We start from the raw sequence: 13,504 nt of genomic DNA on the forward strand, positions 1-13,504 counted from the left end.
TTCCCTCAGACCCTCCTCTCCAACTTGAAAAATAAAAACATGGGAGTCAGTGGAAACCGTCATGATATTCTGCTTTGAATACATGTACAGAACTCAAAGGGGCTGATGTGGGGGGTTGAGGTTGAGGTTGTATTTCCACATGATGCTGGATGCTCCTTGGATGCTGGACAAAAGGGAATGCCAAGCTGATATAGTAGTAGTCGATTCGGTAAACTACTTTCAAGGTTGCTGAAAAGGGCCGTTCAGTGGGGGGAGGAATAATGGTCTGCTGGGCGATGTAGAGGTCACTGCAGGCTACATCATCTACTCAAGCCACGGGAGTCATAACTACGTATCTGCTTGAGCACGCACAGCTGTTGGTATAAAACACTTCACAGGGCGGTTTGGAAGTCAGACTTGTCGGTCATCGGCTTGGCTGCTACCGTTGCTGTAGATTCATTGAGCTATTGTTCGAACTGAAGAATATATCAATCATGAAAGCTATGCAATCTACTAGTCACGCGGGAAAAAAACACTATCTATCCGCTGATCACACCCCAATCGCCTTGTCTAGCAAACTGCTCGGCGCCACGAAACTAAACCCGCCGAACGGATTACTCTCGCCCAGCCCCAGCGAGACCGGCGGCACCGCCGCCTGAGACGCCTTGTAGTGTTCATCAAACCCATGCACAATCGGGCTGAGCGGCAGCTGCGTGAAGTCCACCGAGAAGTTCTCCGCCAGCGCCGGGTCCGTCACCACGGGCACGATGGGCGGAGTCACCTCGCGCCGCTCCAGGGCCTTCCAGTCGATCTTGCGGAAGAAGCGGTGGTTCTTGATCGTCTGCAGATCCTTGGGCATGTGGTACCCCAGCCGCTTGGCGGGTTCCTTGCGGAGGAGGCGCGTCAGCAGGTCCTTGGCGTCCGGGCCCAGGAAGTAGGGCAGGGCCAGTTTCTGCTTGAGGATCTTCTCCTGCAGCTTGGCATTGTTGTTTGCCTTGAAGGGCGGGGATCCCGTGAGCAGATCATAACCCAAGGCGCCGAGGGACCACCAGTCGCAGGCCTTGCCGTAGGATTTGCCCTGGATGACCTCCGGGGCCATGTACTCGATGGTCCCCAGCGACGAGTTGCAGCGGTCGTCATCGCTGACGGCGATCTTGCTCAGCCCGAAATCCGTCAGCAGCAGGTGCCCTTCCTTGTCGAGCAGGCAGTTCTCCGGCTTGAGGTCCCGGTAGATCACCCCGACCGTCTGGTGCAGGTGTTCCAGCGCCAGCACCATCTCCGCCATGTAGAAGGCGGCCGCGTCTTCGTCGAACATGCGCTCCATGGCCAGGTGGTGAAATAGCTCGCCGCCTTCGGCGTACTCCAGGATCAGGTACAGCTTCTCGTGGTCCTGGAACGCGTAGAACAGCTTGACCACGAACGGGTGGCGGTTGACGCTCTCCAGGATCATGCGCTCCGTCTTGGTCTGCTCCACCAGCTTCTTGTGCACGGTGATCGACGCCTTGCGGAACTGCTTTTGTGCATACAGCTTGCCCGTCAGGACGTGGCGCACCAGCAGCACGGTCCCGAAGGATCCCTTGCCCAAGCAGAGCAGCGGCTCGAAATCGTCAGACGCCATCTTGCGACACAGCTGCTGAGTGCGCACATCGCGCCCGTTCGACGCTTCCTGAGACTTTTCCTCAGCTACCGCATCGGCGCTGACGTAGTCATGCTCCAGAGGCACCTCGTAGCTGGTCAGGACTTCCGTCTGGTCACTGTCCGAGCAGACGCTGGCATTGCTAGGCGTCTCCGCGCGGGTCCCCTGGCCGGACAGGCTCATAGAATCCAGCTGCAGTTTCAGGGCGCTCACTCCACAACCGGTGGCAGGTTGGACCAACGGGCTGCTGGGGCCGGTCCCCGTTGGCGCACGGGGACGGGGACGGGAGCTCGGCGCGCGCGAACTGCAGGCCGAGCGGTCCGAGTCCTCATCGCCCGAGCCGCGAGGGGTGAACCCACGCACGGTCGAGATGGCTGGAGCCACCGCGTGAGCAGCGGCCGCCTGCTTTTTCTTCTTCTTGCGACGGTCCGCCTTCCCAGCCAAGAACTTCCCATTCAAATCCGGGGCAGGGAAGGGTTTGGTGCCATTGACCGCCGCGGGAGGCATCATTGCGACCTTCCGCTCAGGACTACGGGCACTGATCCGGAAGCCGGTTTCTTGGCCATCGTTCATGGTAGTGTCCGCACGAGAGTGCGACATGTCGGCCTGCGGGCTGAAAACATCCGCGACCGAAAGGTCATCCGGTGTCATGGTCGCCGAGAAATCCATTTTTTCTCCCACCAAAAAAGGGCGAGGTACAATTTCGCAAGAGGAGACCGATCACATGCACTCATGCATCGACAATTTCAAAGTACGCTCGTCCACGCGGCAACCTAGTAGTGATCTGAACCAAAAATGGTTAGCATCCATCAGGCATAAGTTAGATGCATATACACAAACACGCATACGCGGGGCTAGGTCAAAACCGGTTTTTGCAGGAGACGCAAGGGGATCAGATTGTAAACTCACCCACACACCAATTGTAGATCGAGGATTCAAAGAACACCGCGCGCGCAACTCTTGTGAAGGAGTAGGTGGCTTGGCAGGAGCCCCTCGAAACTAGCACCAAATTACCGTCCGCCCTTATTCAGGACGGACCCTGGACCCTTAGCCAAGTCACCTCGCCAGCAGTGAAATCGGGCGAACGAGTGGATGACACGGCCTGGGTGCCAGCCAGAGTGGAGCGATATCGCGACACCGTAGACACCGTCGAGGGGGAGAAATCGGGGAAAGCGGGGGAATCGGTAGGGCAGCCAGCGGCGGAGCAGCGGAGATGAGCGGACGACAAAAGCGTGGATGGCGCAGACAGGCACATAGAGATACAGCAGGCTAGGTAGCCAACGAGGCAAGTGAGTTGAGTAAGAGATGAAAAGTGAAATAACACACAACGGATGTGTTTCTAGGTTGTGGGGATCAAATAAAATTCCAGATTCCCTTAAAGAGGGGGGAGATTAAAAGGAGGGAAAGGGAAAGGGAAGGGAAATGGAGGGAAAGTGAAATCAGGCTTAGAAGCCTGAGGAAAGCTGACACTGCGAAACAACCAAGGCCGATGATGCCCGCTGAGCCAATCATCAGCCGCCGGGTGCTAAGCGACTCTAGTCTCCTTCGAGCCAGGGCTGCGTCACGTGCTGCTGTCATTGGTCTCAGTTTCAGGCCTCCGTCTTGCCTATTCAGGTAATTTCACTCAGGCATCCCTCCGAATGACACGGCATGTAGTGTATGTCGCATACAAACCCAAAAGTAGGTTACCTATCATACCTATGGCCCATCTGTAACCAAAAGCACAATTCCATATCCAATGAAATCCTAACATGAGGTACAAAGGTACAATACATCCTTCCTACTCAAAAAATGATTGCGACCGAGTAATTTGAACCCCAGATCGTTCTACAAAGGACAACGCGCTGGGCTTCTGGACCAGCACCGTCACTCGCTCATTACCAAACTCCGTCGTCACAATGCGCGCCACGAAAGTGGCCAGCGCCTCGACAGTCTGGAAACTCGTAGCTTCGACCCGCTAACCCACCCCGACATTAGCAAATGTTCCATTCAGAAAAGACACACCGCAGCAATGAGCTCTGCTTACCTCTGCCACAGCCCGCGTCATGGCCTGATAGGTATTGATCACCGTGGACCCCCAGGGCAGTTGACCGGGGCCCTTGAACTCCAACGAGACGATGACCGCCTGCTTCTCGACTCGCTCGTGGGAGTTGACCCCCAGGATACAGTAGCACCGAATGCCATCGATCCGGAACTCCTCCTCCAGCACCACCGGGCACCGCTCGGCCTCCGCCAGGTTGTCCACCGCAGCCGCCCCGTTCCGCTGCCGGTACCCCCAGACGGTCACACTGCGGTATTTGAGTCCTTCCTCCGCGCGGAGCAGCGCCTTGGGCAATTGCAACGAGACCTCGCACTGTCCGAACACCGCGTCAATGGGCGGCGGGGCGGCGGCGGCGGCAGCCGACGGGTTGCCGAAGATGGCCGCCTGGGCCTGCGCCTGGGAGCCCGCCGACGCACTGCTCCGGCGCCGGGTGTCGTGGTGCTGGTGCACATGGGACATCCGCCGAACGCCGGCGGCGGTCTCGTCGAGGAGGCCCAGCCCGCAGTTCGCGACGATCCCTGCCGTCAGCCGCACGTCCTCCCCGAGCGCAGCCCCCAGCATCTCATCCCGTCGGCTGCCGTCGATGCTGACCAGCTGCTGCGCCGATGCATCGCCCGACTTGCCGATGTTGCGGATATCCTCCTCCAGGCGGCGATAGAGCTTTCCGTAGTCCAGTGATAGAGAGACATCGTCGGCGATGGCGGCGGCGACCGCGGAGGAATAGGATAGGTTCAGCGATGCGGAGCAGGGCTGCGGCTTGCTGGGACGGTGCCATGGGTCCGGGGCCGCAGGAAGCGTCAGCTGGATGTTCTGGAGCCGCACGCTGTCGAGGACCGGCGGACGGGGTGGGATATGGACGTTTACGCGTTGGTTAGCCATGATGCTAGCTGATAGTTGTGCAGAGATCAAAGGATGGATGAGGTGGGAGCGAGTGTGAGAAAGAGACGTTGCGAGCTGAGAGGGAAGCTAGCTCGCAGCGGGTGACCGTCGGGAAGATGCTGAAGCTACCGGAATTCGAGGCCCTGCCGTGACGTCAGCCCACAAGACGTCAAAGTGAATTCAAACACTCGAGGAAAGGTAATTTCAGTAAAATTGTCTCGCACCTATTGTTAATTCAGAGAAGACCCTGTCTAGCTCTCGTGTCAATGCGACAGGCGCAGGGGGAGAAACCAGTAGTCGAGTCATTGGCAAAATAAAGTGGTGGGGGCGCCTCCGTCTTAGCGCGGGGAACTTGCTTTGTTGCTTTGTTGCCTTGCTGCCTTGCTGCCTCCCACGTCTTCTCCCCTCCTACTCCTACTCCTACTCCTACTCCTAAGCTCAAGCTCGCTTCCATTGTTTACTAGCCACTCTAGCAACCACTTCCCTTTCCCTTTTCAAACAGTGTTATTATTCAGTAGATCCAATATACACATACATTTGCCCATGAACCCATGGAGGAGAAGTGAAATTCACATCGTTAGATATTACGTCGCAAAGGGTTGAAGGCCATCCAGGGTCGCGTGCTGCTACATCCCTTGGCTGCGCTGAGGTCGACCAAGAGACCAAGTCGCGCGCGGAACTCGAGAGACCAGCCCAGAGCATAGATCGCCGAATCATTGGGTCATCATACCACGTCCGTTAATGATCAGAAGCGCCTTCGTCTCTTCGTTCGTTATTTTCTTCTTTCTTCGCTGCCGTTCGTCCGCGGTGTACACACATCCGCATGGTATTTTCAGCCGTGTCCGGTCCAGGAGTGTAAGGGCAGGTGACCGGAGTCGGATTATTTTGTAGATCAGAGAGAAACAGAGCGCAAAGGAAAGCAGTTCAAGCAGAGCAAAACAGGTCAATCAGAAAGCACAGTGGGTATCCGCCATGCACTTAGTGAAACACAATCAAATGACAGCAAGCGAGCCCCTACCAGTAGCCGCGGCGTTCGTACGGCATGTACTCACCCCGTGGAGGACTCCGGGGACGGGGGTAGGCTCTGGCTTGCATGTAGGGGTCATCGTAGTGCCGGGGTGGAGGTGGCGGACGAACATCATACGGATCCTCATAGGGTCGACGCGGAGGAGGGTAGTCTTCAATCCGCGGGCGAGGTGGCGTCCGGCGTCCGTACCCATCTCGTTCATAGTATTCCCGCCGCATGGGGATAGGAGATCGTTCCCGGTAATGAGCCCGCGGACTATAGCCACGGGGTGCAGGAAATCGGCGGTCGTATTCCTCCATTGGGGGAAAGCTCCGACGAGGGGATCGCGACCGGTAGGGGTCACGGAAAGAACGGTCTTCCGGGGGAAAGCTTTGGATCTGAGGAGAAATGAATAATGTGAACTGGATGTGGATCTGTCAAGAGTCCTTACATCGGCGATACATGTCACACGAGATCCCTTGAACTCGCGCTGGTCGAGCTTCTCGACGGCAGTTTTCAAGTCGTTGGCGGTCTCAAACTCAACGAACCTTTGTTCATAGTGTTAACGGTAATCCAACGGGGCGTCCAGGGGAAAGAGAATGCGACGCACCCTCTGCCAAGCTCACGGCCGGTCTCGGAGTATACCACATCAAGGCCAGACTGGCGGGCAAAGTCTTTCAGATCCTAGAGTACGAATTGGTGAGTTCATTTCCCGGTGAAGCAAGTCTGATATCCGGTAGGTCCATGTGGTTGAGAGCAGAACGATGAGGCGCCAGTCGCAAAGGGTCTCAAAAGAAAGACCAAAAATCAAGATCCAAGGCAGGGTAGTCCAAAAGGGGCATAAGGTTCTCCTTCCAGGCTGAGGTCGTCCAGTCTTCAACCTAGCTCGTTGGAGAGCCTAGGTTGCTCCTCGAGTAATGCGTGTAGCTCCCAAAATATCGCTCGCAGTCGGCACATATCCAAAACCGGGGCAGGCTCGGAATATGCAGACAAAATGTGTAGGTAATGGGTAAAAGGCAAAAAGAAATAGGTAGAGATGTCAAGGAACGCTGATGAGCCGGGCTTCAAGGCGTCCGTTTGTTCCTAGGGAAAGGGGACTTGGGCTGCTAACCTGCCAACTTGTTTCCGGGAGTCCAGAAAGTAACATGCGAAAGATCGTGCGGCGGGGGCGAGGCATGTTGGGGCGGTCCATCGGGCCAGGGAAGTTTTCCTTGCGGCGCGGGCCACGGGCAAATTGCACGGTGAGTCGCTCGCCCTTGAAATCGCTGCCATCTGTGGGTTTGCAAGCGTCAATTGGTAGCCCTGGAGAGGAGTCTGACAGTATCACGTACGAAAAGCTAAAGGAAGAGTAATTGTTAGTCAATGGCAAGTGACGTGGCTTACGCTGGCCAGGGAAATGAGGGCTCACCGGGAACAACATCTCGAGCATCCATCGCGTCTTCGTACTCGATGAAGCCGAAGCCATTCATCAATTTGATCTCTGTGATCTTTCCGGAACCATGGGTGCTGAAATGCTCCTCGATATCCTGCTTAGTTACTGAATTAGGACTGCGACGCCCACAAGGGCGCCGCATTCAAAGGTCAGCTCATTGCGGAAAACAAAACACGTAAATGGGTCCAAGAAAAGTAAATTGAGAATCCTCCCCTGCAGTGTCCGGGTTCGAGGGAACCCTGCGCAGAGTGGGGAGGAGCGCGCGCAGGTCTGGTTCCTGGCTAACAACCCCAACAGATAGGATCTGAAAGCAGGAAAGAGATGCAATGGCCCACTGAACCAACGTCACTTGAGGGACTGGAAAGACATCCATCCAGAACACATGGCAATCCAGTGGACATCCTGTTACTGTGGCGCAGGTGGGCTGGAACAGATTTGAAAGGAAGAAATCCATATCGGATGGAAAGGAGACCTTGAAGAACGGATAGATGGCTGCATACCATTGCGGGGAAGGTTCCCGAGATAAAGTCGGGTGGACGAGACTTCAGTCATGGCTGGAACTCAGAAAGCAAACAAAGCAAGTCGCGGGATAATCCAATCGGCAAGGGGAGATTAACGTGTGGCCTCGGAAGTTCTTCCAGTTGGTGATCTGGGGGAATAAGCCACAGATGAGGATGATGGCCTGGTTATTGTTCTCTCCAACGGTGTGTACTCCAGCTGGCTTAGTTGCGACAGAAACGGTAGCTCGAGATAGTTCGGTTTTCCTGGCAGTCCGGGAGCCGGGGAATAGACAGTCGAGATATTCCGGATGAGTTTAGTAGACCTGGTGATAGGTAAATAAAGAGACACCACCAGCTTGGAGCTGAGAGTGGTGTGCGTGCGTGCGTGTGTGTGTTTGGCTACCGTTGGCGAGTTATCGCAGTCGAGGGAAAGGAGAGGAGGGGGCCGGGGGCGGAGGGGTCAGTCCAGGTAAATTGTTGTCAGACTGTTTATTATGTCGGATAATCTGATAGATGAATGGATAGGGGGGTTACGGAGGAAGGAAGGACGGTGACAGGTGACAAAAGTTCGAGAAGCTAGAAGGGAGAATAAGGAAGAGTTAATGGAAAGAAAAGACAAGAGAGAAAGAAGAAGAGAAAGAGGAGAAGAGAAGAACAGGAAAGGAATCGAGTGAGCGAGCGATCGTCACGGCGCGAAAAGAGGAGAAAGCAAAGAGGCGGCGGCGGCGGCAGAGCAGAGCAGAGCAGAGTTGCGGGCGGGACTGCGACTGCGACTGCGAGCTTGACCGCCAGGGCAATTGTTTCGGACCACTGGCGGTGGAGGGCATCCAATGGCGGACGACCTTCCCGGATCGCCTCACTCTGCGGTTCCACGTGGCCCCGCCTTGTCCAGTTCCTGACTTTTGCCTTCGGAGAGGATGTTATGATAGCTACGGAGTAGTGGAGGGGGAATAAATGGACGATACCGGTTGAGGTAGAGCAAAAGGGCGCCAGAGGACTTATATAGGAATGCTGAGCTCGCCGTATGGCTTCCATAGTTGACCGTGTTCTTGGCTTGAATACAAAATGCAAATGTATATATTCCCGTGACTCTGGCCCAGTGTGCCACCTGCGAGGCTCCCCCCACACTATACCAAGAACACATTTTTGCCGTGTAGCCTCATCTATAGTGCTGCTATGGAGCCGCAGAAAAAGCTAGTGATAGATACACCTGCAGATACATGTACCGGTACCTATATGGTAAGCAAACTCGATACATTTCGATGTATGCGATGATACTTCAATGGTATAACACAACTGATAACAATGAAGTAGGGGGTCCATGACCCTATTGACCAAGCTTCCATGAAATTTGAAGGCTCAATGAGCTACCGAGTTTGCTGCTAAGCGAAAATCGTTGGAGATGCTGTACGCATAGTATTGCAACAGTAATGATATAGACTCTTCAGCCACGCTGCCTCGTCTCCGTAGTCCCGAACTATACGCTTTGGATGAATCAACAAGCAGCGAGCATAGCCCTTCGTGTCGGCAGTGTCTGCAGATCTTGAGCACAAACCCTTGCGGAATGCACTCCTCCATTTCCCAAATGATTAATTTGTGATGTATAACACCCTCAGCAAACAACATGCACTCTACAGATCAACCCAGCTGAACCGCGGCTGGCAAAGCGGATGATCCGCGCAAAATTCCAGCTAGGCCATACAGGGACTAGTGTCTTGGCAATTTGCCCCATGGCTGGAGGTACGACTGTCAAATACGAGTACTTCTGTAGATTAATGCTTAGGAATGAGGCAAATTCACCGAGTCTTGACGCCGAAAGCCGTATGTACATGGTTCCATATCATATGATCAATCCCGCTGCTTTTGCTACAATACATTGGATATGCCTAATCAGGTCATAAAATACTTCGGTCCCTCGCCACCCTGAGGTGTCTGCCAGTTGATATCCTGAGTGGGTACCTTGATATCGCAAGTCTTGCAATGGATGCAGCTGTGTATGGTTAATATTCTGTCTATAAGGGGAAATATGATGGAAGAGCTTACTTCTGAGCATTGATCTGGAAGCGAACACCATGCTGCTTGCTGGAGTCCTCCACATACTCATATACACCGGCCGGGCAGAACCGGTTCTCGACACCCTGGTACTTGGGCCAGGCAACATCCGTATGCTTGTCCCAGTCCTCCACTTGCAAGTGGACGGGCTGGTCCTCCTCGTGGTTGGTTCCGGTCCGGCTGACGCTGGTGAGAATATCGAAGCTGATCACGCCGTCCGGCTTGGGGTACTCAATCTTGTTGCACTGGGAGGCCAGCTTCGTGGCCGCGGCGTCGGTGGTGTGGTGTTTGAGCGTCCAGGGAGTCCGTCCCTTGAGAATGTACGCCTCGAGGCCAGAGTACAGGATTCCACCATAGAGACCAAGGGGCGTGCTGAAAGAGGGCCGCATGTTGCGAACCTCGTACAGCTCCTTCCAGATCGACGATTTGCGCAAAGCCTCCTCATAGTCGAAGAGGAATACACTGCCGTCAGGGTTACCCTGCAGAGCTGCAAAGGTGGATTCGGCAGCCAACATGGCAGACTTCATCGCGGTATGGGTTCCCTTGATCTTGGGAACGTTCAGGAATCCGGCGCTGTCGCCAATCAAGGCGCCACCGGGGAAAGCGCACTTCGGGATGGACTGGAAGCCACCCTCGTTAAGGGCTCTCGCACCATACGAGATGCACTTGCCACCCTCCAAGACTTCCTTAAAGAGAGGGTGGTGCTTGAGTTTCTGGAACTCACCGTAGGGCGACAACCAGGGATTCGGGTAATCCAGGCCCACGACCAAGCCAATGCTGACCATGTTGTCGCCGAAGTGGTACATCCAGGCTCCACCGTAGGTATCCGACGGAAGAGGATATCCCATGGAATGCGTGATTTCACCTGACTTGAACTTCTCGGGCTGGATCTCCCAAATCTCCTTAAGACCAATACCATAGGTCTGCGGTTGGCTATCGCGACGAAGGTCGAACTTCTTAGCCACTTGCTTGGTCAAGCTTCCATGACAGCCCTCGGCCAGCAAGGTGACCCGCGCATGGAACTCCATACCCCGCTCAAAACTATCCTTCGCTTTGCCGTCGCGACCGATGCCAAGATCGTTGGTTGCGACACCAAGAACGGAGCCATCCGACTTGTAAACCACCTCACTGGCTGCGAATCCAGGATAAATCTCGACACCAAGTTCTTCCGCCCGCTCTCCTAGCCACTTGGTGAGCTCGTTCAAACTAATAATGTAGTTGCCGTGGTTGTTCATCTGTGGTGGCGCGGGGATCGGGAAGGACGAGTTCTGAGTCAGGAAGCGCATCTTATCCGCCTTCGCAGGGGTCGCCCCCTCGAAGCGGGATGGGTTGTCCTCCGCAAGCCAGTCGGGCAGGAGTTCGTTCAACGCCGTTGGCTCGAGTACGTTGCCGGACAGGACGTGGGCGCCAAGTTCGCCGGCCTTTTCCAACAGAATGACGCGGAACTCCTCGTTGCCGGCTTCATTGGCTAATTGTTTCAATCGAATAGCTGCAGCGAGACCAGCGGGACCTATTTCAAGCGGCAAACGATAACGGTCAGTCACTTTACATTCTTCCACTTGCGCGATGCATTCCCCTCGCGCGACCGAGTCTATGCGGAGTCCCTACCGCCACCGACAATACAAACATCCACCTCATCCGATTCTCTGTCCAGCTGACGGGGATCGAAATTGCCATCGGCATCGGTCAATCTTCGCGTTACCGATTGTGAAAATGCGCGTGTCTGAATGGGAGTGAACAGCGACCGTGGTCGAATGGCTTTACGGTAGGAGGCTGGCGAGGAGCGGTTTGAGGGCCGTGCAGAGGTTGCGAGTGACGACAACGAGGCGGAAGCCTTGGGGAGGCGCAGGGAAGAGGGTCGCAACTCGCGCCTCAACAACGGCAGAACCGCGCCTTTGGAGGCCATTGTTTAGGCGATTAGGCGAAGAAGATGTGATTAAGACTGAAGGGGAAGGAGATAGGAGTGGGGACGAAGGTCACAGTAGGGCTGGGAGTTGCGAATCCTATACTGAGAACAAATGCATCATAGACGGCGAATAGATCGCGACAGTAGAAGGTAGAGAGGGTATCGTCAACAAGAGTATTTTAGCCCTGTGAAATCGCAGTAGTAGCAGTAACAAACTACTAGAATCAGAGGAGTCACTTCTCCGACCGGCCAGATTGAAGCACTGATCCAATGGAGGAAGGAGTGTGACTAAGAGGATGAAAGAGAGGGGGGAAAAAGATGGATTCAGGTTGAAATTTTGGTGGTCGGCCCGAGGTAACGGCGGCCAATGGAAAAGCGGATAATGTGAATCAACTCGCCCTCAATACTAACTACTAGGTATCCTACTAGGTAAAAACTACGGTACTTCCGCTCATACAGCCGTGAATCCCGTCGGGACATGCGCAAGGGCAACAACAGTCACTCCAGGCTGCAGTTAGTGCTGTCGGTACAATAGGTACTCGGTGTCTTGCCATCCGATGGACCCTGAGTCTCTGACCGACCTCGAAGCTGCTTTTTGCATATACGTCGTGATGACCGAATGGTTCGCGCCGCCGATCTTGAGTAATGAGTCCATGACACTTCCAGTTGGTCCAAATGTCACCTTGCCGGAGATAGCCGTGGCAACCAGGTGCAGTCTGTGGCAGGTACTTAGTCAGACCTGGCCTTCAAATATCACATGAAGGCAACCAAAAGTCGAGCAGATTCAAATAAATCCCAGAGATACCGAGAAGATAACCAAGCCCCGATGACGACACGCGATCGAGATGTCATGGACGATTTCCGGTTGCCTGCCCGGCCTTATACTACTCAGTATACTCTGACACCCATGTGATGAATAACTTACCGGCTGACAAAGATCTTGACACTCTGTGAGTGTGGCGATGCAGCAACAACTGAAAACCCACCGAATAAACACTCAGTAAATAAGCATAGAATGCACAACGATGTGGCACAACGCGTCTCTAGTCATGTGGTCCATGTACTATACATGCATGTACAATATTCGTCTCCCCATCTACGGATTATTATACATAGTACGAAGTATCGTACTTCGTCCTCTTCATCTAATGCCGTGTACCGAACACACCGAGTATTGAATCCTCGTGGCAACAGTTGAGTGATGATAAAAACCTACTGTGTACTGTGTACTATTCTTTGCGATAGAGGCTTGGAAAAGGACACTTGGCCGGATTACGTAGGCCGGCGCAGAGACGGAAGGCATGCAGCATAGCCAGTCAGGAGGGTTGAGCGATAAGCTTGAGGGCTGGTTCAGTGCTGATACTGGTCATGTCTGAGATTAAGATCGATAAGGGACATAAATGAAGGTTTCCCAGCCCAAAGTGACCAGTGCATCAAGGCTGCAAGTTGACCGAATACCGATCGAGCTGGTGGATCACAGTTTGGTGGTCTGAGATCCGGGGTAGATTAAGAAGGTCAAGCAGGGATTGAACTTGGAAGTACGGAGTACCGTATCTACTGCTCATAGGAGCAAGAAAGTACCATCGGCTGGAGCCTTGCCCTTGAGGCTTGTTGGAGGCGGCAGGCAACGCCAAATGAAAAGGGAGGACGCGTCCAGTCCACCGACCCCATGACGCGACCGGCTTGAAACCCTTTCCAAATTTTTTTCTGTCGCGGTCGGCCCAGCATCTTTTCCAGCCGGTTGATCCATCCTCCATCCCCCATCCTCCATCATTCTGTATTTTGATCCCTTTCGATCATAGCGACTCTCAGAACGCAAAATGTGATTGAATGTTAGTCGCAAGATGATTTCAGATCAGAAGCATCATATTCAATCGAGAATCCTTTTTTTGGGGCCGCGATCAAGGCAGCGCTGAGGCCCCAAACAAGCTCATGGAAAGGAAGAGAAACCGGGCCAAGAGAGCAAAAAATTTTTTTTTCTTTTTTCTTTTTTTTTCTTTTTTTCATCCTCCATCTTTGCTTTTGTTGAGGGTTGGCTAACTTACCAGTTGCTAAAGCGGCAGGACCGTGATG

The 13,504-nt window shown here is 54.1% G+C and overlaps 4 protein-coding genes across 4 annotated transcripts; all 4 read right to left on the reverse strand.

Annotated features, from left to right (window-relative positions):
- Positions 1–436: 436 nt before the first annotated feature.
- BO66DRAFT_139059 (AGC family serine/threonine-protein kinase) lies at positions 437–2,525 on the reverse strand. The gene is made up of 2 exons (XM_025642045.1): position 2,525; positions 437–2,399 (listed from the first exon to the last, which is right to left on the reverse strand). Exon 2 carries the CDS (start codon positions 2,282–2,284, stop codon positions 530–532), a length of 1,755 nt encoding a protein of 584 aa, XP_025501598.1. The 5' UTR covers positions 2,285–2,399; position 2,525; the 3' UTR covers positions 437–529.
- Positions 2,526–3,251: 726 nt separating this feature from the next.
- BO66DRAFT_421920 (dihydroneopterin aldolase) lies at positions 3,252–4,835 on the reverse strand. Its single transcript, XM_025650005.1, has 3 exons — positions 4,760–4,835; positions 3,642–4,678; positions 3,252–3,572 (listed from the first exon to the last, which is right to left on the reverse strand). Exons 2-3 carry the CDS (start codon positions 4,533–4,535, stop codon positions 3,396–3,398), a joined length of 1,071 nt encoding a protein of 356 aa, XP_025501599.1. The 5' UTR covers positions 4,536–4,678; positions 4,760–4,835; the 3' UTR covers positions 3,252–3,395.
- A 714-nt stretch (positions 4,836–5,549) lies between these two features.
- BO66DRAFT_328160 (putative pre-RNA splicing factor Srp2) lies at positions 5,550–7,525 on the reverse strand (the record flags this gene model as incomplete). The annotated part of the gene is made up of 6 exons (XM_025643980.1): positions 5,550–5,939; positions 5,993–6,089; positions 6,152–6,225; positions 6,653–6,813; positions 6,950–7,078; positions 7,474–7,525. 6 exons carry the CDS (start codon positions 7,523–7,525, stop codon positions 5,550–5,552), a joined length of 903 nt encoding a protein of 300 aa, XP_025501600.1.
- A 1,737-nt stretch (positions 7,526–9,262) lies between these two features.
- On the reverse strand, positions 9,263–11,703 carry BO66DRAFT_378530 (electron-transferring-flavoprotein dehydrogenase). Its single transcript, XM_025645799.1, has 3 exons — positions 11,134–11,703; positions 9,517–11,035; positions 9,263–9,463 (listed from the first exon to the last, which is right to left on the reverse strand). The coding sequence occupies exons 1-3, from the start codon at positions 11,429–11,431 to the stop codon at positions 9,364–9,366; spliced, it is 1,917 nt and encodes a 638-aa protein (XP_025501601.1). The 5' UTR covers positions 11,432–11,703; the 3' UTR covers positions 9,263–9,363.
- Between the last annotated feature and the right edge of the window lie 1,801 nt (positions 11,704–13,504).

Source organism: Aspergillus aculeatinus, assembly GCF_003184765.1.
Source record: "Aspergillus aculeatinus CBS 121060 unplaced genomic scaffold BO66scaffold_39, whole genome shotgun sequence".
NCBI lineage: Eukaryota > Fungi > Ascomycota > Eurotiomycetes > Eurotiales > Aspergillaceae > Aspergillus > Aspergillus aculeatinus.